Consider the following 23,789-nt stretch of genomic DNA (forward strand, 5'->3'; position numbering starts at 1 on the left):
TGAAGTCCCCCTGCCGCACCCGGGTAACCAGGGTAAACATCGGGTTACTAAGCGCAGGGCCGCGCTTAGTAACCCGATATTTACCCTGGTTACCATTGTAAAAGTAAAAAAACCCAAAACACTACATACTCACATTCCGATGTCTGTCACGTCCCCCGCCGTCAGCTTCCCGCACTGACTGTCAGTTCCGGCCGTAAAGAAGAGCACAGCGGTGACGTCACCGGGTAAATATCGAGCTACTAAGCGCGGCCCTGCGCTTAGTAACCTGATATTTACCCTGGTTACAAGTGAACACATCGCTGGATCGGCGTCACACACGCCGATCCAGCGATGACAGCGGGTGATCAGCGACCAAAGAAAGGTCCTGATCATTCCCTACGACCAACGATCTCCCAGCAGGGGCCTGATCGTTGGTCGCTGTCACACATAACGAGATCGTTAGCGGGATCGTTGCTACGTCACAAAAAAGCGTGACGTTGCAACGATATCGTTAACGATATCGTTAACGAAATCGTTATGTGTGAAGGTACCTTAAGGCATAAGGGGTCTTTAGGTAGTGAAAGAGTTGAGTATAGGACAGAGAAGGGGTCAACAATTGCTCCTATGGGTGATAACCTCAAATGTCGCCTTTATTATAAGGACAAATACCTAGTTTTCCACAAATGTAAATGCAGCCCTAGCTGTATGTTCATTTCATTCTGAAATGGCTGGCAACATCAAACAGGTCTCTGATCAGCTGTAAATGGAATGACAAATGTGGATTTTATCAGTGTGATTTTTACAGGCAGCCATAATGATATCTATCAAAGTGGGTGTCACTTATATACTGAGAGGTGTAAACACCAGGATGATGGGAGTGCTGATCATCACTATTGTCTAATTACAGCTGTAAACATGTTAAAAAAAGAAGACCCTATATCCTGCCCTGAAGCTACGGCTGACCCGGAATGGTAAGGACTGTATATGGTAAGGCTATGTTCACACATGACATTTTTTTCAGCATCTTTTTTAATGCTAATTTTCAGCTGCATTGTATAGTACCAGCAAAGTCTGAGATTTCAGAAATCTCATGCACACATCTTGTTTTTTATTTCATCAGTATTTTGTGGTTTTCGCACAATAGAGCATGTTACTTCTTTCAGCGTTTTTCACTCATTGAACGTAATTGGTGGTGAAAAAAATGCTGAAAATCCACACCAAAAAACTCAGGTATCAGGTTATGCAGCGTTTTTTGTGCCAAAACCTGATTAAATAGAATGAGATTTTTTTTGCACTAAACTTTATCACTATGCACAAGAGACAAATGTAGCATGCCAAAACGGCAGGAAAAAAAAACACAAAAAATGGGGCAAATACGCAGCACAAAAAGCATCAAACCAAAACGCAGCAAAGCCTGCATTTTTGCCTCAGTTTCTTTCCTGCCATAATATCAAGTTTTGCTTTAAAAAAAAAAACAAAACGCCTAGTGTGATTGCCTAAGGGACAGGATTGTCCCACATGAAAACAGGAGAACCCTCTGGTGGGCCCCTGTGCAAGAGTGGACCATTCCTACTATATATGTATATATATTCAATATACTTGAATCACTGTGTACAGAGAAAGGCAGCGTCTTATCATTTAGTTCAATGTTATATACATTTGTGATTGACAATAATGTCACATTTGCATGTGAAAAATGGGGCCCTGGATTTGGTTCCCGGTGGGCCCTTGGTACCCCAGACCAATACTGGGTGAGAATTATAGCCATAAACGCTGAGATCTTCACTACAATCTAGCATACCTTAGTCTCTCCTACTGGGCAAAACCAGGACTCCAAGATTAAAGGGACAATTTTGTTTCTTACTTAGATGCATGCAATTTTGTCAAAACTTTGCATAAATCATTTTTGTAATTGGACATAACTAAAAACGTTACACGTTTGCCTTTTATGGCCTCTGTGTGTGTAAGGCTATGTGCACACGTTCAGGAATGTCTGCAGAATTTACCTGAGCAAAAACGGACTCCCTGGGCAGGAAATCCGCTCAAGTTTCTTTTGCGGATTTCTCGCGTTTTTTTCCCGGAGCTTCCCAATGCAATAATATAGCGGCAAATCTGCAAAATTAAGGAACATGTTGCGCTTTTTTTCCGCAATGCATTTTTCGTGGAAAAAAACACAGCATGTGCACAAAAAATGCGGAATGCATTAAAAATAATGTGATGCTTAATGTAAGCGGTTTTTAAGCGTTTTTGCATCGGAAAACCGAAGAAAAACGCAAAAAATCTTGAACGTGTGCACATGGCCTAACACTGTCTAGAAACTGAAAATCCATCAGTGAGTTTGTTCTGATGTGTGACAGGAGAGTTTGCAACTCTTTTATTTGTGTTTTTTTAAGCTTCTCTCAGCTTACAGTTGAATGTGTGTGGTGGGGGGACAAAGAGCCTGTAAAAGTAAAATGATGTAAAATTTTAAATAAAACCTAAAACAAGAATTTTTAGCTCCAAACACGCTCATCAAAGAAAAAACAAATTGTCGCAAAAGTGGACATTATCTACACTGATACATGGTAGCAATCTATTAGCCCAGGAGACTTGTGCTACCTACTTATTTAACTCACAGATGATTACCTAGACTAAATACAACTATAGCAAAATCTATTAGGTCTGTTTGAGTATTTAGTCTCTGGATAGAAACTACAATGTTCCTGTTCAGTGACCCCAGCAGAGGTCTTTTAAATGGAAGGGGAAATTTATCAAGAGTGGGGTTCCATATGCCAGTTTTAAACCAACAGTGTCCTGGAGTGAAGGTGTGTCGTATTTATTATCAGTTAATTATTTATAGGCGCACGCCTTTTAATACATTTTGGATGCCCACACACTAGAAAATGTAATCTGTACCAGCTTTGAGCTGACGGACATTTTACCTACAAGTTACATCTGTTTTCTGGTGGGCATTATAATAACTTTATCATACGGCGGTCTGCCGGCACACTTTTACCCACGCATTATCTACTATTTTAGAATTGAAACAACCAATGGAAAAGGGCAAAAAGTTGCAAAAAATTCTGTGCAGATACACGTTGCATCAAACTTTGCAACCTTTTTTGGTGCCAGAAAACTGACATAGAGGGAATGAATGGTACATTCCTTAAAAAGTATATTGAATATACTAATATATTATTATTATTATTATTATTATTATTATTATTATTATTTATTGTTATAGCGCCATTTATTCCATGGCGCTTTACAAGTGAGGAGGGGTATACATAATAAAAACAAGTACAATAATCTTGAACAATACAAGTCATAACTGGTACAGGAGGAGTGAGGACCCTGCCCGCGAGGGCTCACAATCTACAAGGGATGGGTGAGAATACAGTAGGTGAGGATAGAGCTGATCGTGCAGCGGTTGGTTGATCGGTGGTTACATTAAATATATGTGTGTGTGTATATACACTCACCGGCCACTTTATTAGGTACACCATGCTAGTAACGGGTTGGACCCCCTTTTGCCTTCAGAACTGCCTCAATTCTTCGTGGCATAGATTCAACAAGGTGCTGGAAGCATTCCTCAGAGATTTTGGTCCATATTGACATGATGGCATCACACAGTTGCCGCAGATTTGTCGGCTGCACATCCCAAAGATGCTCCATACAAGGCAGGATGGATCCATGCTTTCATGTTGTTTACGCCAAATTCTGACCCTACCATCCGAATGTCGCAGCAGAAATCGAGACTCATCAGACCAAGCAACGTTTTTTCTAATCTTCTACTGTCCAATTTCGATGAGCTTGTACAAATTGTAGCCTCAGTTTCCTGTTCTTAGCTGAAAGGAGTGGTACCCGGTGTGGTCTTCTGCTGCTGTAGCCCATCTGCCTCAAAGTTCGACGCACTGTGCGTTCAGAGATGCTCTTAGGCCTACCTTGGTTGTAACGGGTGGCGATTTGAGTCACTGTTGCCTTTCTATCAGCTCGAACCAGTCTGCCCATTCTCCTCTGACCTCTGGCATCAACAAGGCATTTCCGCCCACAGAACTGCCGCTCACTGGATTTTTTTTCTTTTTCGGACCATTCTCTGTAAACCCTAGAGATGGTTGTGCGTGAAAATCCCAGTAGATCAGCAGTTTCTGAAATACTCAGACCAGCCCTTCTGGCACCAACAACCATGCCACGTTCAAAGGCACTCAAATCACCTTTCTTCCCCATACTGATGCTCGGTTTGAACTGCAGGAGATTGTCTTGACCATGTCTACATGCCTAAATGCACTGAGTTGCCGCCATGTGATTGGCTGATTAGAAATTAAGTGTTAACAAGAAGTTGGACAGGTGTACCTAATAAAGTGGCCGGTGAGTGTATATATATATATATATATATATATATATATATATATGTACAAAGGGGCATCCTCATCTCCAAGGTCCTGACCCAATATGTAGTAGGTGTAATATTAATAATAATATTAGCAAATATCTCCAATTAGAAATGTAGTATAGTTCTTATGATTCGCTTTGTCGCTTACCCCATGTGCAGGGCATTGAAGTATCTTAGGTATCCATGGTTACGACCACCCATATAGTGACAGTCAACTAGTTGCTAGTGGCCGTAACCATGGATACCTAAGGTATTGCAATGTCCTGCCCGTGGGGTAAGCGACAAAGCGAATCATAAGAACTATACTACATTTCTAATTGGAGTTTTTTTCTAATATTATTATTACTACTACACCTACTACATATTGGGATAGGAAATGGGAGATGAGACTACCCCTTTAGGCTATGTGCACATGTTGCGGATTAGGCTTAGGAATTTCTGGTGCGGATTCTTCCTCTCCTGGCAGAAAACGCACCTGCGTTTTTTTGTGCGGTTCCACAGCTTTTTTTGTGCGTTTTTGCTGCGGTTTTCTTGCGGATTTCCTGTGGTTTTTACCCCTGCGGTTTTCTATAATGGAATGGGTGCAAAAACGCTGCAGATTCACAAAAAAGAAGTGACATGCTACTTCTTTTAAACCGCAGCGTTTCCGCAGCGGATTTTCTGCAAAGTGTGCACAGCATTTTTTTTTTCTCATTGATTTACATTGTACTGTAAATCAATTGCGGATCTGCAGCGTTTCTGCACCGCAAAAAACGCTGCGGATCCGCAGAGAATCCGCAACGTGTGCACATACCCTTAATGATGTTGCAAAACTACTAACCTGGTTTATATATAAGGCCGGGGTCACACTTGTGACTGCAATTCGAGAAACTCGCGTGAGTCTCTCGCCTCAATACCCAGCACTGCCGCCGGCACTCGGACCGGAGTGTGCGGCTGCATGTAATTCTATGCAGATGAACGCTCCAGCCCGAAACCGCCGGCGGCAGTGTCGGGTATTGAGGCGAGAGACTCGCGTGAGTTTCTCGCATTGCAGTTGCAAGTGGGATACTGGCCTTAAAGGAAAAACATGGCTACTATCCTCCACAATCAGCATCATACCTCTCATTGTGTTGCTGGTACAATAATTCAACTTTATTTAAAAGGGTTGTCACTCCTCTTCATGTGTTGTCTGGAATAGCTCAGCTCCATTGAGATTAATAAAGCTGAGCTGCACTACTGCACACAACCTGTGGTCAGTGGTGGCACTGTTTTGGAAAGAAATCAGCTATATGAATAGTCTATTATTGGATAAGGTATTGGGTAATTTCTTTGGGTAACAGTAGTTGTAATTTCTACCACTAAAAGCAATAATTGGTTGGATCTGCTTTAGGGCATCACAGTATTAACTGATTATTAGCTTTAATTTTTTTCCAAATATTTGTATTGAAAGTTTGTAAAATTATATGTTGAGTGCAGTCAATGGCAGAGGACTGTGCTCTTCTAATACATCGGAAAATTCACTCATGTACAATCTAAATAGAGCATATGTATGGGAGTAAACTAGGCCTCAATTGAGACCAGAACTGATGTGGTTGCTCATAGCAACCAATCAGATTCCAGCTTTCATTCCATCTGAGTAGATTGAGAAATGAAAGCAGTGATGTGATTGGTTGCTCCTATAGCAACTGCTTTTTTTTTCGGCCTGTACTTGTTTTAAGGCCTACAGGACATAAACACAGAGTGTACTCATTCCCCAGAATGTTATGTAATGGATATTCAGGAGCACAGTCAATAAAGCAGAGTGTAGGTGTGAAGTAAAGGGACTGGCCCCTCACAGTGTAAGGACTTTACATGTAACTGGGACACTTCACACCCCAGTGTCAATTATCTGTATATGAGGCCTTTAGTGTGTGTGTTATAAACGCTTCCTAACCTAATTACTTCATCTCCCACTGTGAAGATAGCCATAATAGCCCTCAAATGATGAATTTTAGAATCTACCCCATATTTTTATTTTTCAACATTGCGGCTGTAAAGGCAATCAGCATTTTTTCCAACAACTGCCTAAAACATTTTCACAGATCTGTATGTTTATTATACACTGCTCAAAAAAATAAAGGGAACACTCAAACAACGCAATGTAATTCCAGGTCAATCACACTTCTGTGAAAACAACCTGTCCATTTATGAAGCAACACCGAATGTGAATCAATTTCTCCTGCTGCTGTGCAAATGGAACAGACAACAATGATAGGCAATTAGCAAGACAACCCCTATAAAGGAGTGGTTCTGAAGGGGGTGACCACAGACCATTTTGTTGTTCTCGTCCTTCTTGGTTGTTGTTTTGGCCACTTTTGCATTTTGTCATTGCATTCACCCCTAGATGCACAGTAGCATGAGGCAGTCTACAACCCACAAAAGTTGCTCAGGTAATGAAGCTCATCTAGGATGGCACATCAATGCAAGCTGTGGAAAGAAGGGTTGGGCACCCTGCATGATATCTAGTAGCACCCCATTTTGCAAGTATCACATCTTCTAAGCGCTTTTTATCATCGGCCAAGAGTCTTTCAATGCTTATTTGAGGGATTTTCATCCATTCTTCCTTGGGGATTTCTTCCAGTTCTGTAAGATTCCAGGGTTATTTTGCATGCGCTACTATTTTGTCGTCTAGTCTCAGATTTTCAATGAAGTTCAGATCAAGGGACTGTAAGGACTATTGTAAAACCTTCAGCTTGCGCCTTTTGAGGCGATCTATTGTAGATTTTGAGGTTGTGTTTAGGGTCATTGTCCATTTGCAGAAGCCATCCTCTTTTCAACTTCAGCTTTTTTTTTTACAGAGGGTGTTATGTTTGCATCAAGAATTTGTTGAAATTTCTTTGAATCCATTCTTCCCTCTACCCTTGAAATGTTCTCTGAGCCATTGGCTGCAACACAACGCCAATGCATGATTGATCCACCCCCATCATGGGCGAGATGTTCTTATATTGAAATTCTGAGCCATTTTTTCTTCACACATACTTTTCATCATTGTGGCCAAAGAGTTCTATTGTAACCTCATCGCTCCACAGGACTTTTTTCAAAAATGAATCAGGTTTCTTTAGATGCTCTTTTGCAAACTTCTGAAGCTGCATTTTATGGTGAAGACACAAGAGAGGTTTTCTTCTGATGACTCTTCCATGAAGGCCATATTTGTTCTGGGTTTCTCTGAACAGTAGAACAATGTACCACAACTCCAGACTCTGCTAAATCTTTCTGAGGATATTTTGCAGTCAAAAGGGGGTTCTGATTTCTAGTAATCCTATGAGCAGCTCTCACTGTTATTCTGCTTGGTCTTCCGGACCTTATCATGACCTCCACTGTTCCTGTTAACTGCCATTTCTTAAGGTACCTTCACACTAAGCGACGCTGCAGCGATACAGATAACGTTGCCGATCGCTGCAGCGTCGCTGTTTGGTCGCTGGAGAGCTGTCACACAGACAGCTCTCCAGCGACCAACGATGCCGAGGTCCCCGGGTAACCAGGGTAAACATCGGGTTGCTAAGCGCAGGGCCGCGCTTAGTAACCCGATGTTTACCCTGGTTACCAGTGTAAAATGTAAAAAAACAAACACTACATACTCACCTTCGCGTCCCCCGGCGTCCGCTTCCTGCACTGACTGGAGTGCCGGCCCTAACAGCAGAGCGGTGACGTCACCGCTGTGCTGTGCTTTCACTTTACGGCCAGCGCTCAGTCAGTGCAGGGAAGCGGACGCCGGGGGACGCGAAGGTGAGTATGTACTGTTTGTTTTTTTACATTTTACACTGGTAACCAGGGTAAACATCGGGTTACTAAGTGCGGCCCTGCGCTTAGTAACCCGATATTTACCCTGGTTACCACTGTAAAACATCGCTGGTATCGTTGCTTTTGCTGTCAAACACAACGATACACGGCGATCTGACGACCAAATAAAGTTCTGAACTTTAACCAACGACCAGCGATATCACAGCAGGATCCTGATCGCTGCTGCGTGTCAAACACAACGATATCGCTAGCCAGGACGCTGCAACGTCACAGATCGCTAGCGATATCGTTTAGTGTGAAGGTACCTTTAGTTAGATTTCAAACTGAGGAAAGGGCAACTTGAAAATACTTTACTATCTTCTAATAGCCTTCCCTTGCTTTGTGGGCCTCCACCATTTTCATTTTCAGAATGCTAGGGAGCTGCTTAAAAGAAACCATGGCTGCAGTTTTTTGGCACAAGGTTAGAGGAGGCTGAGTTTTTATAAAGCTGGGAAATGTGCATCACCTGGCTTAAGATACCTTCACATTAAGCGACGCTGCAGCGATAGCGACAACGATGCCGATCGCTGCAGCGTCGCTGTTTGATCGCTGGAGAGCTGTCACACAGACCGCTCTCCAGCGACCAACGATGCCGAGGTCCCTGGGTAACCAGGGTAAACATCGGGTTGCTAAGCGCAGGGCCGCGCTTAGTAACCCGATGTTTACCCTGGTTACCAGCGTAAAATGTAAAAAAACCAAACAGTACATACTTACATTCGCGTCCCCCGGCGTCCGCTTCCGCCACTGACTGAGCGCCGGCCCTAACAGCAGAGCGGTGAAGTCACCGCTGTGCTGTACTTTCACTTTCACTTTATGGCGCTCAGTCAGTGTGGGAAGCGGACGGCCGGGGGACGCGAAGGTGAGTATGTAGTTTGTTTTTTTTACATTTTACGCTGGTAACCAGGGTAAACATCGGGTTACTAAGCGCGGCCCTGCGCTTAGTAACCCGATGTTTACCCTGGTTACCAGTGTAAAACATCGCTGGTATCGTTGCTTTTGGTGTCAAACACGACGATACACGCCGGTCTGACGACCAAATAAAGTTCTGAACTTTGTTCAACGACCAGCGATATCACAGCAGGATCCTGATCGCTGCTGCGTGTCAAACTAAACGATATCGCTAGCCAGGACGCTGCAACGTCACGGATCGCTAGCGATATCGTTTAGTGTGAAGGTACCTTTAGGAAAGCTAAGGCTGATAGTGGACAAGCCATAACTAACAGGCTAAAGGTACCGTCACACTAAGCGACGCTGCAGCGATAGCGACAGCGATGCCGATCGCTGCAGCGTCGCTGTGTGGTCGCTGGAGAGCTGTCACACAGACCGCTCTCCAGCGACCAACGATGCCGAGGTCCCCAGGTAACCAGGGTAAACATCGGGTTGCTAAGCGCAGGGCCGCGCTTAGTAACCCGATGTTTACCCTGGTTACCAGCGTAAAATGTAAGTACATACTTACATGCGTCCCCCGGCGTCCGCTTCCTGTAATGACTGAGCGCCGGCAGTAGCAGGGCACAGCGGTGACGTCACCGCTGTGCTGTGCTTTCACTTTCAATTTGCGGCGCTCAGTCAGTGTGGGAAGCGGACGCCGGGGGAAGCATGTGAGTATGTAGTGTTTGTTTTTTTTTACATTTTACGCTGGTAACCAGGGTAAACATCGGGTTACTAAGCGCGGCCCTGCGCTTAGTAACCCGATGTTTACCCTGGTTACCAGTGTAAAATATCGCTGGTATGGTTGCTTTTGCTGTCAAACACGGCGATACACGGCGACCTAGCGACCAAATAATGTGCAGACCTTCTAGCAGCGACCAGCAATTTCACAGCGGGATTCTGATCGCTGCTGCGTGTCAAATACAGCGATATCGCTCCCTAGGACGCTGCAACGTCACAGATCGCTGGCGACGTTGCTTAGTGTGACGGTACCTTAATTAAGGTCTGAAATCTTGTTCAAAGTTATCTGAGCACACAGATCTTCGAGAGTGCTCAAACTTTTGCATCTGCCCATTTTCCTTTTTGTAACTTTTAAAATGTAAGTAATGACAATATTATATATTTTTGGCCTAAAATACTAGATAATTTCATCTTCAACTTGCTTAACTGTTCACAATAACTATAATTTTGACCAGGGATGCCCAAACTTTTATCGTAGATACACTTCAACTGTGAGAGACAGAATCTTTAAAACAAATTCCAGAAAATCACATTGTATGATTTGTACATAATTATTTGCATTTTTTTGCATGAAATAAGTACAATATTGTTCGCTTTGTAAGACGCACTTTATTTACCCAAAATTTTGGGGGGAAATGGGGGTGCGTCTTACAAAGCAGATATACCGCCTCTTCAACCTATCACTATCTTCTGTCACCTTCCCTTCTGCTTTCAAACATGCGCCAATCACGCCTATCCTTAAAAAGCCAACCCTCGATCCAACTGCTATGTCCAGCTATCGCCCAATATCACTGCTCCCATTCGCTTCCAAACTCCTGGAGCAGCACCTCTCATCTAACTTGCTCTTTGACAATCTACAATCTGGATTCCGCCCCATCACTCAACTGAGACAGCCCTGACCAAAATCACTAACGACCTACTTACCGCCAAAGCTAATGGACAATACTCTGTACTCCTCCTTCTAGACCTGTCCTCTGCTTTCGACACAGTTGACCACTGCCTCATACTACAGATCCTCTCCTCCTTTGGCATCAAAGACCTCGCCCTATCCTGGATCTCCTCGTACCTTTCCAACCGCACATTCAGCGTCTCCCACTCCCACACTACCTCCTCATCCCATCCTCTCTCTGTTGGTCCCCCAAGGCTCTGTTCTAGGACCCTTACTCTTCTCAATCTATACACTTGGCTTGGGACAACTCATAAAGTCCCATGGATTCCAGTACAACCTCTATGCTGATGACACTCAGATCTACCTCTCTGGCCCAGACGTCACCGCTCTGCTGTCCAGAATCCCAGCGTGCCTATCAGCCATATCCTCCTTCTTCTCCTCTCCCTTCCTCAAACTCAATGTAGACAAATCTGAACTCATCATCTTTCCTCCGTCCCATAGATCTTCCTTACCTGACCTATTTATCGCAATTAATGACATCATGCTTTCCCCCGTACCGCAAGTCCACTGCCTCGGAGTAACCTTCGACTCTGCCTTGTCCTTCAAACCGCACATCCAAGCTCTTTCCACCTCCTGTCGCCTCCAGCTCAAAAACATCTCCAGAATCTGTCCTTTCCTCAACTGTCAGGGTATGTGCACACGCTGCGGATTTTGCTGCGGATCCGCAGCATTTCAGCAGCTGCGGATCCGCAGCAGTTTCCCATGCGTTTACAGTATAATGTAAACCTATGGTAAACGAAATCCGCAGTGCACATGCTGTGGAAAAAAACGCACAGAAACGCAGCGGTTTACATTCCGCAGCATGTCAATTCTTTGTGCGGATTCCACTGCAGGTTTACACCTGCTCCAATAGAAAACTGCAGGTGTAAACCCGCAGCGGAATCCGCAATAGAAACCGCGATAAATCCGCAGTAAAAACCGCAGTGGTTTTGCACTGCGGTTTTCCAAAATCCGCTGCGGAAAAATCCGCAGTCCTCCACAATACGTGTGCACATACCCTCAATCTACTAAAATGCTTGTGCATGCCCTCATTATCTCCCGCCTTGACTACTGCAACATCCTTTAAGGCGGCCTCCCTGCTAACACCCTTGCACCTCTCCAGTCCATCCTTAACTCTGCTGCCCGACTAATTCATCTCTCTCCTCGCTACTCCTCTGCTTCCCCCCTCTGCAAATCTCTTCACTGGCTCCCATTCCCTCAGCAGATCCCGTTCAAATTACTAATACTGACCTACAAAGCCATCCATAACCTGTCTCCTCCATATATCTCTGAACTAATCTCCTGATATCTTCCCTCACGTAATCTCCGGTCCTCCCAAGACCTCCTTCTCTCCTCCACACTTATTCACTCCTCACCCAACTGTCTCCAAGACTTCTCCCAAATATCCCCCATCCTCTGGAATTCTTTGCCCCAACACGTCCGACTATCAACCACATTCGGATCCTTCAGACGGAACCTGAAAACCCATCTCTTCAGGAAAGCCTACAGCTTGCACTGACCCCGCTGTCTCCTCATCACTACTGAAGCTACTGCCTCACCAACGCCGGAGCTGCAGCAACCCTCAACCTATTGTCTCCTTCCCCATAATCCTGTAGAATATAAGCCCGCAAGGGCAGGGTCCTCGCCCCTCTGTATCAGTCTGTCATTGTTAGTTTGTTTACTGTAAGTGATATCTGTAACTTGTATGCAACCCCTTCTCATGTACAGCACCATGGAATCAATGGTGCTATATAAATAAATAATAATAATAATAATACCGCTTACTGGTACCGTTGCAGGCTGGGATGAGGGGGTGTACGCTGCCGCAGGTGTCCGCCGCTGCCGAGGGTGATGCTGGCATCTCCGGTGCAGCGGGGGACTCTGCCGACGTTTTATCAAAGGCCAGAGCCCCCCGGCAGTTCGGCCATGCTTTCCTGTGCGATGGACTTCGGGAAAATGGCCTCTGGGAGGCGGCGCATGCGCAGACAGAGATCTCGGCGCCAAGATCTTGGGAGAAGAGGTTTCTGCGCTGAGATCTCATCTCTCGAGATCTTGGTCCCGGCGGCCATTTTCCCAAAGTTTAAACGCACAGGAAAGCATGGACAACTGCCGGGGGGCTCTGGCCTTTCACAAAATGTTGGCAGAGCCCCAATACAGCACCGCAGACGCCAGCATCACAGGAGCCCCCCTGCAGCAAAGAAGCCTCCCTGCAGCACAGGAGCCCCCCTGCAGCACAGAAGCCTCCCTGCAGCACAGAAGCCTCCCTGCAGCACAGAAGCCTTCCTGCACCACAGTAGCCCCCCGCAGCACAGGACACCTGCACACCCCCTCATCCCAGCCTGCAGCAACGCTCCACTCCAGCCTCCTCCAGCAGCGACTCTGGGACCCGCATCACCGCTGCCACCACCCCCGGTAAGCAATAAGACGCATGGATTATAAGAAGCACCACTAATTTATTAAAAAAAGTTTTTTCCTATTTTACTCCTCAAAATTTGGGGTGCGTCTTATAATCCGGAGCGTCTTACAAAGCGAAAAATACGGTATTTCATACAATAGAAAATCAGAACTTAATATTTGGTACAGAAACCTTTGTTTGCAATTACAGAGGTCAGACGTTTCCTGTAGTTTTTGACCAGGTTTGCACACAGTGCAGCAGGGATTTTGGCACACTCCTCCATAGAGATCTTCTCCACATCTTTCAAGTTTCGGGGTTGTCACTGAGCAACATTGAGTTTCTGCTTCCTCCAATGATTTTCTATTTGGTTCAGGTCTGGAGACTGGCTAAGCCACTCCAGGACCTTGAAATGCTTCTTACAGAGCCACTCCTTAGTTGCCCTGGCTGTGTGTTTCTGGTCATTGTCATGCAGGAAGCTCCACCCACGATCCATCTTAAATAGTCTTACTAAGCGTCCTGTCCCCTTTGCAGAAAAGGACCCCAAAGTATGACATTTCCCCCACCATGCTTCACGGTTGGGATGGTGTTCCTAGGGTTGTAGTCATCCTTCTTTTTACTCCAAACATGGCGAGTGAAGTTGATACCAAAAAGTTCTATTTTGCTCTCATCTGACCACATGATCTTCTCCCAGGCCTCCTCTGGATCATCCAGATGGTCATTGGCAAACTTCAAACGGGCCTCGACATGTGCTGGCATGAGCAATTTAATTATTTAAATACCATACAATGTGATTTTTTTTTTAATTTCTAGATTCTGTCTCTCATAGTTGTACAATAAAAATTACAGAACTCTTCATTCTTTGTAGGTGGGAAAACTTGCAATGCCGTCAGTGTATCAAATACTTATTTTCCCCACTGTATATATATAATGATAATGGCAGTCAGCAGCGTTCAAACTGTGATTAACAAATGGAACATCAGGGACTCTGTAAAAAAAAAAAAAAAACACAGTCAGGTAGACCAACAACAATCTCGTCCACAACTGTCAGGAAATTTGTTCGGGATGCAAAGAAAAACCCACAAATAACATCAGCTGAAATACAGGACTCTCTGAAAACTAGCAGTGTGGTTGTTTCAAGATGCATAATAAGGAGGCTCTTGAAGAAAAATGGGCTGCGCAGTTGAGTCGCCAGAAGAAAGCCATTACTGCGCAAATGCCACAAAGTATCTCACCTACAATACGCAAACCAGCACAGAGACAAGCCTCAAAACTTCCGGAACAAGGTAATTTGGAGTGATGAGACCAAAATTGAACTTTTTGGCCACAACCATAAACGTTACATTTGGAGAGAGGGCATCAAGGTCTATGATGAAAGGAACACCATTCCTACTGTAAAGCACGGAGGTGGATCGCTGATGTTTTGGGGATGTGTGAGCTACAAAGGCACAGGAAACTCGGTCAAAGTTGAAGGAAAGATGAATGCAGCACGTTATCAGCAAATACTGGAGGCATATTTGCACTCATCAGCCTGGAAGCTTCGCATGGGACATACTTGGATATTCCAACATGACAACGATCCAAAACACAAGGCCAAGTCGACCAGTCATTGGCTACAGCAGAACAAAGTGAAGGTTCTGGAGTGGCCATCTCAGTCTCCTGACCTCAATATCATTGAGCCACTCTGGGAAGATCTCAAGCGAACAGTTCATGTTAGACAGCCCAGGAATTTACAGGAACTGGAGGCTTTTTGCCAACAAGAGTGTGCAGCATTACCATCTGAGAAAATAAAGAACCTCACCCACAACTACCACAAAAGATTTCAAGCTGTCATTGATGTTAGAGGGGGCAATACACGGTAACGCAGCATGTATTTATAGTATGGCAATGACTGTCATTGCAGTCAGGACAGACCCTCGAGCTGGCTGTTCAGGGAGTCAGTGACTGGTGTGTGCTCTGCTCTGTGCAGGGAGTCAGTGACTGGTGTGTGCCCTGTGCAGGGAGTCAGTGACTGGTGTGTGCTCGGCTCTGTGCAGGGAGTCGGTGACTGGTGTGTGCTTTGTGCAGGGAGTCAGTGACTGGTGTGTGCTCTGCTCTGTGCAGGGAGTCGGTGACTGGTGTGTGCTCTGTGCAGGGAGTCAGTGACTGGTGTGTGCTCTGCTCTGTGCAGGGAGACAGTGACTGGTGTGTGCTCTGCTCTGTGCATTGAGGCAGTGACTGGTGTGTACACTGTGCAGGGAGTCAGTGACTGGTGTGGGCTCTGTGCAGGGAGGCAGTGACTGGTGTGTGCTCTGTGCAGGGAGTCAGTCAGTGACTGGTGTGTTCTATGCTCTGTGCAGGGAGTCAGTGACTGGTGTGTGCTCTGCTCTGTGCAGGGAGTCAGTGAGTGGTGTGTGCTCTGCTCTGTGCAGGGAGTCAGTGACTAGTGTGTGCTCTGTGCAGGGAGTCAGTGACTGGTGTGTGCTCTGTGCAGGGAGTCAGTCTGTGACTAGTATGTGCTCTGTGCAGGGAGTCAGTCAGTGACTGGTGTGTGCTCTGTGCAGGGAGTCAGTGACTGGTGTGCTCTGCTCTGTGCAGGGAGTCAGTGACTGGTGTGTGCTCTGTGCAGGGAGTCAGTGACTGGTGTGTGCTCTGTTCTGTGCAGGGAGTCAGTGACTGGCGTGTGCTCTGTGCAGGGAGTCAGTCAGTGACTGGTTTGTGCTCTGTGCAGGGAGTCAGTGACTGGTGTGTGCTCTGTGCAGGGAGTCAGTCAGTGACTGGTGTGTGCTCTGTGCATGGAGTCAGTCAGTGACTGGTGTGTGCTCTGTGCAGGGAGTCAGTGACTGGTGTGTGCTCTGTGCAGGGAGTCAGTCAGTGACTGGTGTGTGCTCTGCTCTGTGCAGGGAGACAGTGACTGGTGTGTGCTCTGTGCAGGGAGTCAGTGACTGGTGTGTGCTCTGTGCAGGGAGGCAGTGACTGGTGTGTGCTCTGTTCAGGGAGTTGGTGACTGGTGTGTGCTCTGTGCAGGGAGTCAGTGACTGGTGTGTGCTCTGTGCAGGGAGTCAGTGACTGGTGTGTGCTCTGTGCAGGGAGTCAGTCAGTGACTGGTGTGTGCTCTGCTCTGTGCAGGGAGACAGTGACTGGTGTGTGCTCTGTGCAGGGAGTCAGTGACTGGTGTGTGCTCTGTGCAGGGAGGCAGGGACTGGTGTGTTCTCTGTGCAGGGAGTCAGTCAGTGACTGGTGTGTGCTCTGTGCAGGGAGTCAGTCAGTGACTGGTGTGTGCTCTGCTCTGTGCAGGGAGACAGTGACTGGTGTGTGCTCTGTGCAGGGAGTCAGTGACTGGTGTGTGCTCTGTGCAGGGAGGCAGGGACTGGTGTGTGCTCTGTGCAGGGAGTCGGTGACTGGTGTGTGCTCTGTGCAGGGAGTCGGTGACTGGTGTGTTCTCTGTGCAGGGAGTCGGTGACTAGTGTGTGCTCTGTGCAGGGAGTTGGTGACTGGTGTGTGCTCTGTGCAGGGAGTCGGTGACTGGTGTGTGCTCTGTGCAGGGAGTCGGTGACTGGTGTGTGCTCTGCTCTGTGCAGGGAGTCAGTGACTGGTGTGTGCTCTGTGCAGGGAGTCAGTGACTGGTGTGTTCTCTGTGCAGGGAGACAGTGACTGGTGTGTGCTCTGTGCAGGGAGGCAGTGACTGGTGTGTGCTCTGTGCAGGGAGGCAGTGACTGGTGTGTGCTCTGTGCAGGGAGGCAGTGACTGGTGTGTGCTCTGTGCAGGGAGGCAGTGACTGGTGTGTGCTCTGTGCAGGGAGGCAGTGACTGGTGTGTGCACTGTGCAGGGAGTCAGTGACTGGTGTGTGCTCTGTGCAGGGAGACAGTGACTGGTGTGTGCTCTGTGCAGGGAGTCAGTCAGTGACTGGTGTGTGCTCTGTGCAGGGAGTCAGTCAGTGACTGGTGTGTGCTCTGTGCAGGGAGTCAGTCAGTGACTGGTGTGTGCTCTGTGCAGGGAGTCAGTCAGTGACTGGTGTGTGCTCTGTGCAGGGAGTCAGTCAGTGACTGGTGTGTGCTCTATGCAGGGAGTCAGTCAGTGACTGGTGTGTGCTCTGTGCAGGGAGTCAGTGACTGGTGTGTGCTCTGTGCAGGGAGTCAGTCAGTGACTGGTGTGTGCTCTGTGCAGGGAGTCAGTCAGTGACTGGTGTGTGCTCTGCTCTGTGTAGGGAGTCGGTGACTGGTGTGTGCTCTGTGCAGGGAGTCAGTCAGTGACTGGTGTGTGCTCTGCTCTATGCAGGGAGTCAGTCAGTGACTGGTGTGTGCTCTGTGCAGGGAGTCAGTCAGTGACTGGTGTGTGCTCTGTGCAGGGAGTCAGTGACTGGTGTGTGCTCTGTGCAGGGAGTTGGTGACTGGTGTGTGCTCTGTGCAGGGAGTCGGTGACTGGTGTGTGCTCTGTGCAGGGAGTCGGTGACTGGTGTGTGCTCTGCTCTGTGCAGGGAGTCAGTGACTGGTGGGTGCTCTGTGCAGGGAGGCAGTGACTGGTGTGTGCTCTGTGCAGGGAGGCAGTGACTGGTGTGTGCTCTGTGCAGGGAGGCAGTGACTGGTGTGTGCTCTGTGCAGGGAGGCAGTGACTGGTGTGTGCTCTGTGCAGGGAGGCAGTGACTGGTGTGTGCTCTGTGCAGGGAGGCAGTGACTGGTGTGTGCTCTGTGCAGGGAGGCAGTGACTGGTGTGTGCTCTGTGCAGGGAGGCAGTGACTGGTGTGTGCTCTGTGCAGGGAGGCAGTGACTGGTGTGTGCACTGTGCAGGGAGTCAGTGACTGGTGTGTGCTCTGTGCAGGGAGTCAGTGACTGGTGTGTGCTCTGTGCAGGGAGTCAGTCAGTGACTGGTGTGTGCTCTGTGCAGGGAGTCAGTCAGTGACTGGTGTGTGCTCTGCTCTGTGTAGGGAGTCGGTGACTGGTGTGTGCTCTGTGCAGGGAGTCAGTCAGTGACTGGTGTGTGCTCTGCTCTATGCAGGGAGTCAGTCAGTGACTGGTGTGTGCTCTGTGCAGGGAGTCAGTCAGTGACTGGTGTGTGCTCTGTGCAGGGAGTCAGTGACTGGTGTGTGCTCTGTGCAGGGAGTTGGTGACTGGTGTGTGCTCTGTGCAGGGAGTCGGTGACTGGTGTGTGCTCTGTGCAGGGAGTCGGTGACTGGTGTGTGCTCTGCTCTGTGCAGGGAGTCAGTGACTGGTGGGTGCTCTGTGCAGGGAGGCAGTGACTGGTGTGTGCTCTGTGCAGGGAGGCAGTGACTGGTGTGTGCTCTGTGCAGGGAGGCAGTGACTGGTGTGTGCTCTGTGCAGGGAGGCAGTGACTGGTGTGTGCTCTGTGCAGGGAGGCAGTGACTGGTGTGTGCTCTGTGCAGGGAGGCAGTGACTGGTGTGTGCACTGTGCAGGGAGTCAGTGACTGGTGTGTGCACTGTGCAGGGAGTCAGTGACTGGTGTGTGCTCTGTGCAGGGAGTCAGTGACTGGTGTGTTCTCTGTGCAGGGAGACAGTGACTGGTGTGTGCTCTGTGCAGGGAGTCAGTCAGTGACTGGTGTGTGCTCTGTGCAGGGAGTCAGTCAGTGACTGGTGTGTGCTCTGTGCAGGGAGTCAGTCAGTGACTGGTGTGTGCTCTGTGCAGGGAGTCAGTGACTGGTGTGTGCTCTGTGCAGGGAGTCAGTCAGTGACTGGTGTGTGCTCTGTGCAGGGAGTCAGTGACTGGTGTGTGCTCTGTGCAGGGAGTCAGTCAGTGACTGGTGTGTGCTCTGCTCTATGCAGGGAGTCAGTCAGTGACTGGTGTGTGCTCTGTGCAGGGAGTCAGTGACTGGTGTGTGCTCTGTGCAGGGAGTCAGTGACTGGTGTGTGCTCTGTGCAGGGAGTCAGTCAGTGACTGGTCTGTGCTGTGCTCTGTTCTGGCATCACACAAGGAGGGGGCAGTGCACTCCAGGACTGGTCAGGGCAGGCAGTGCAGGAGTTAAAGGCTCTTCTATTTCCGGGTTTGCTCATTGCTCAGGGCTTGGAGAGAGGAGAAGGAGGGAGGGAGAGAGGAGCATCATCATCATCATCATCATCATCACCCCCTGTACACAGCACAGCACACATCACAGCCGGAGCTGCCGCTGCCCAGCATCATCCTCCTGCAGGAAGCCGGGATGTCTGCTGCTGTGTGAGCGGAGCGGGAGCTTCTTCCAGGGGCTCAGACAGCGGGACTCATCACTCATCTGCTCCGTGACACATTGATGGACAGGCGGCTGTGAGAGCAGCTCCTCTCCGTGCCCTCCATGCTCCACCAGCCTCCAGCCCTCCAGCGCCCAGCACCTTGTCCCCCAGCCCTGTGCTCCCCTCCAGCCAGGAGCTGCTAGCGCCCTCACCTCCCATTGTCTCCAGCCACAAGGACGAGCACCGGCGGAATGGCACAAAGGGTAGGTGCCCTCCTTCTTCTACCATTGTGACCGGGGTGGGCAGGCAGCTGCAGCCGGCTAGCGTGCTCCATAGGCCGGCTACATGGGCACACAGCAGCCTGGGGCTCTGGAGGGTGGGCAGTGATTTAGCCTGGGTGGGGGGCACTCACATGACACTTCATAGGAAGCCACTACTGCACTCCTGTATGCATCACAGCCATGTGTCACATATAGAGCATGCTGGACACTTATTATGTACACCGAGATGGGCTACAACATATCAGAGCTAAATGTGACAGAATAGACAAAACTATACAGAACCAATATATACTATAATATACCAGAGCTAAATGTGACAGAATATACAGATCAGGACTCAAAACTGTACAGAACCAATATATACTATAATATACCAGAGCTAAATGTGACAGAATATACAGATCAGCACTCAAAACTGTACAGAACCAATATATACTATAATATACCAGAGCTAAATGTGACAGAATATACAGATCAGCACTCAAAACTGTACAGAACCAATATATACTATACTATACTATACCAGAGCTAAATGTGACAGAATATACAGATCAGCACTCAAAACTATACAGAACCAATATATACTATACTATACCAGAGCTAAATGTGACAGAATATACAGATCAGCAGCCAAAACTGTACAGAACCAATATATACTATAATATACCAGAGCTAAATGTGACAGAATATACAGATCAGCAGCCAAAACTATACAGAACCAATATATACTATACTATACCAGAGCTAAATGTGACAGAATATACAGATCAGCACTCAAAACTGTACAGAACCAATATATACTATACTATACCAGAGCTAACTGTGACAGAATATACAAAATCAGCACTCAAAACTATACAGAACCAATATATACTATACTATACCAGACCCAAATCTAGCAGAATATACAGATCAGCAGCCAAAACTATACAGAACCAATATATACTATACTATACCAGAGGTGAATGTGACAGAATATACAGATCAGCAGCCAAAACTATACAGAACCAATATATACTATACTATACCAGAGGTGAATGTGACAGAATATACAGATCAGCACTCAAAACTGTACAGAACCAATATATACTATACTATACCAGAGCTAAATGTGACAGAATATACAGATCAGCAGCCAAAACTATACAGAACCAATATATACTATACTATACCAGAGCTAAATGTGACAGAATATACAGATCAGCACTCAAAACTGTACAGAACCAATATATACTATACTATACCAGAGCTAAATGTGACAGAATATACAGATCAGCAGCCAAAACTATACAGAACCAATATATACTATACTATACCAGAGCTAAATGTGACAGAATATACAGATCAGCACTCAAAACTGTACAGAACCAATATATACTATACTATACCAGAGCTAAATGTGACAGAATATACAGATCAGCAGCCAAAACTATACAGAACCAATATATACTATACTATACCAGAGGTAAATGTGACAGAATATACAGATCAGCAGCCAAAACTATACAGAACCAATATATACTATACTATACCAGAGCTAAATGTGACAGAATATACAGATCAGCACTCAAAACTGTACAGAACCAATATATACTATACTATACCAGAGCTAACTGTGACAGAATATACAAAATCAGCACTCAAAACTATACAGAACCAATATATACTATACTATACCAGACCCAAATCTAGCAGAATATACAGATCAGCAGCCAAAACTATACAGAACCAATATATACTATACTATACCAGAGGTGAATGTGACAGAATATACAGATCAGCAGCCAAAACTATACAGAACCAATATATACTATACTATACCAGAGCTAAATGTGACAGAATATACAGATCAGCACTCAAAACTGTACAGAACCAATATATACTATACTATACCAGAGCTAAATGTGACAGAATATACAGATCAGCAGCCAAAACTATACAGAACCAATATATACTATACTATACCAGAGGTGAATGTGACAGAATATACAGATCAGCAGCCAAAACTGTACAGAACCAATATATACTATACTATACCAGAGGTGAATGTGACAGAATATACAGATCAGCAGCCCAAACTATACAGAACCAATATATACTATACCAGACCCAAATCTAGCAGAATATACAGATCAGCAGCCCAAACTACACAGAACCAATATATACTATACCAGAGGTGAATGTGACAGAATATACAGATCAGGACTCAAAACTACACAGAACCAATATATACTATACTATACCAGACCCATACGTAACATGCTAGTTAATAAACACACAAACTACACACAACCAATATATTTTATGATATGCAAAACCAATATATACAGTATATACTATAATAGACCAATATATACTATAATATACCAGACCCATATTTACATGTAACATACTAGATAATAAGCACACAAACTATACAACGCCAATAAATACTATGATATACAAGACCAATATATACTAGATAATCAACACTAAAACTATGCAAAACCAATACGAGCCATAATATACTAGACTCATGTAACATAATGCTTTGGATACTAGATAATAAGCCCTCCAACTACACGAGACTAATATATACTATAATAGACCAATATATACAAGTCTCATATGTAACAATACCCTGGACACGATAATAAACAGTCAAACTCTGCTAAACAAGTACTGTATGTACTATAATATAATAAACCAATACATCTTAAATATACAAGACCAATAAGTACTGTAATAATATACTGGACCTATATGTAACAGAATACTCTGGATACTAGATAATAAGCGCTCAGAATATACAAGAACAATATATACTATACCAATATTTACTAATATATATATAGATATACCAGACCCATAGGTAACATAATATACTAGATAATGGACACTGAAACTATACAAAGCCAGAATATATTATAATATACTAGCCCAATCTATGCTATAATATACTCGACTAATGTATAATAGACTCATGTAACAACCTCTGGATACGAGATAACTAAACACCTATCCATACTATAATATACAAGACCAATATATAACAGCTTACTAGACCCTTATATAACAACACATAGGATACTTTATGTAATTAAACACTCAAAAGTATACCACGCTATATAACCTGACCTAATGCACTGTACACACAATGCGCTAAAATATACTGTAAACGTATAATATATACTTCCCTAGAAGCCTAACTATATTATACCCTTCTGTAAACACATAACATATACTAGACGCATAAAATGCACATAGAATACACCAGACACATCAGGAAAGAAACTGGATACTTTATTACTTTATCTCATAGAATGTACTGGACACATTTTATCACATAACTCACAGGATGTCCTGAGGTCAAGGAGCAGTGTTCCCATCATTGTATCAGACTACTTTTTTAGGGTATTTCTTTGGCTCCTTCTTCTAGATACATGGAACTCTAACACTGCAAAACACTCAATAACACCAACAATACTGATAAATCCTCGTTACATTTAGAAAATGTAGATTATATTCCAATGACAGTGCACAAATCCTGTGTATGTATACATATACATATATATATATATATATATATATATATATATATATATATATATATATATATATATATATATATATATATACTGGTTACACATCGAGTCCTTAACAGTGCTTTATATATTGTACACTGTGTATACAGCCTCCCCCAGGCTCCAGATCACTTCTTCCCTTGTAGAAAACTTTCTTTTCCAAGCAACTGAAGTTTAGCCGCAGAAGAGATCTTATCTCCAGCCTGAGAACAGTCCTGCCTCCTACACTGACTGGTCACACTGATTATATATGTGTATATGTATGTATAATATATGCCTCCTTAAATGCTAACTATATATATATATATATATATATATATATATATATATATATATATATATATATATATATATATATATATATATATATATATATATTATATGTATAAATACACACAAATATAATAATCCATCCTTCTATACTGACTGTATGTGTATATACGGCAGAGTTCTGCAATATTTTATGCTGATTTTATAATGTATGCATTACACACAGCACAGTCCTGTAGCTTTATATACTGACTGCACACTGTATGTATCAATACACAGCAAGGTCCTGCAACCTTATTTCCTGATAATGTAATGTAAATATCGTAAGCCTTATGGCCTCATATACACTCTGTATAGTAATTGTACCAGTACGACATGTGCTATATATACATACATATATA

The 23,789-nt window shown here is 45.3% G+C and overlaps 1 protein-coding gene across 4 annotated transcripts in view; it reads left to right on the top strand.

The window, feature by feature from the left end:
- Positions 1–893: 893 nt before the first annotated feature.
- MEIS3 (Meis homeobox 3) overlaps positions 894–23,789 on the top strand; it is a 79,872-nt gene continuing 56,976 nt past the window's right edge. The window contains exon 1 of one of the 4 annotated variants that reach the window (XM_077285728.1): positions 894–950. In XM_077285728.1, the coding sequence (XP_077141843.1) occupies positions 948–950 (3 nt within the window). In that variant the 5' untranslated portion in view covers positions 894–947. Of the gene's footprint in view, positions 951–19,184; positions 19,538–23,789 lie in introns of those variants that run through there. The other 3 variants (XM_077285729.1, XM_077285727.1, XM_077285730.1) reach the window with 3 other exon arrangements.

This window comes from Ranitomeya variabilis, chromosome 2 (genome assembly GCF_051348905.1).
Source record: "Ranitomeya variabilis isolate aRanVar5 chromosome 2, aRanVar5.hap1, whole genome shotgun sequence".
Taxonomy (NCBI): domain Eukaryota; kingdom Metazoa; phylum Chordata; class Amphibia; order Anura; family Dendrobatidae; genus Ranitomeya; species Ranitomeya variabilis.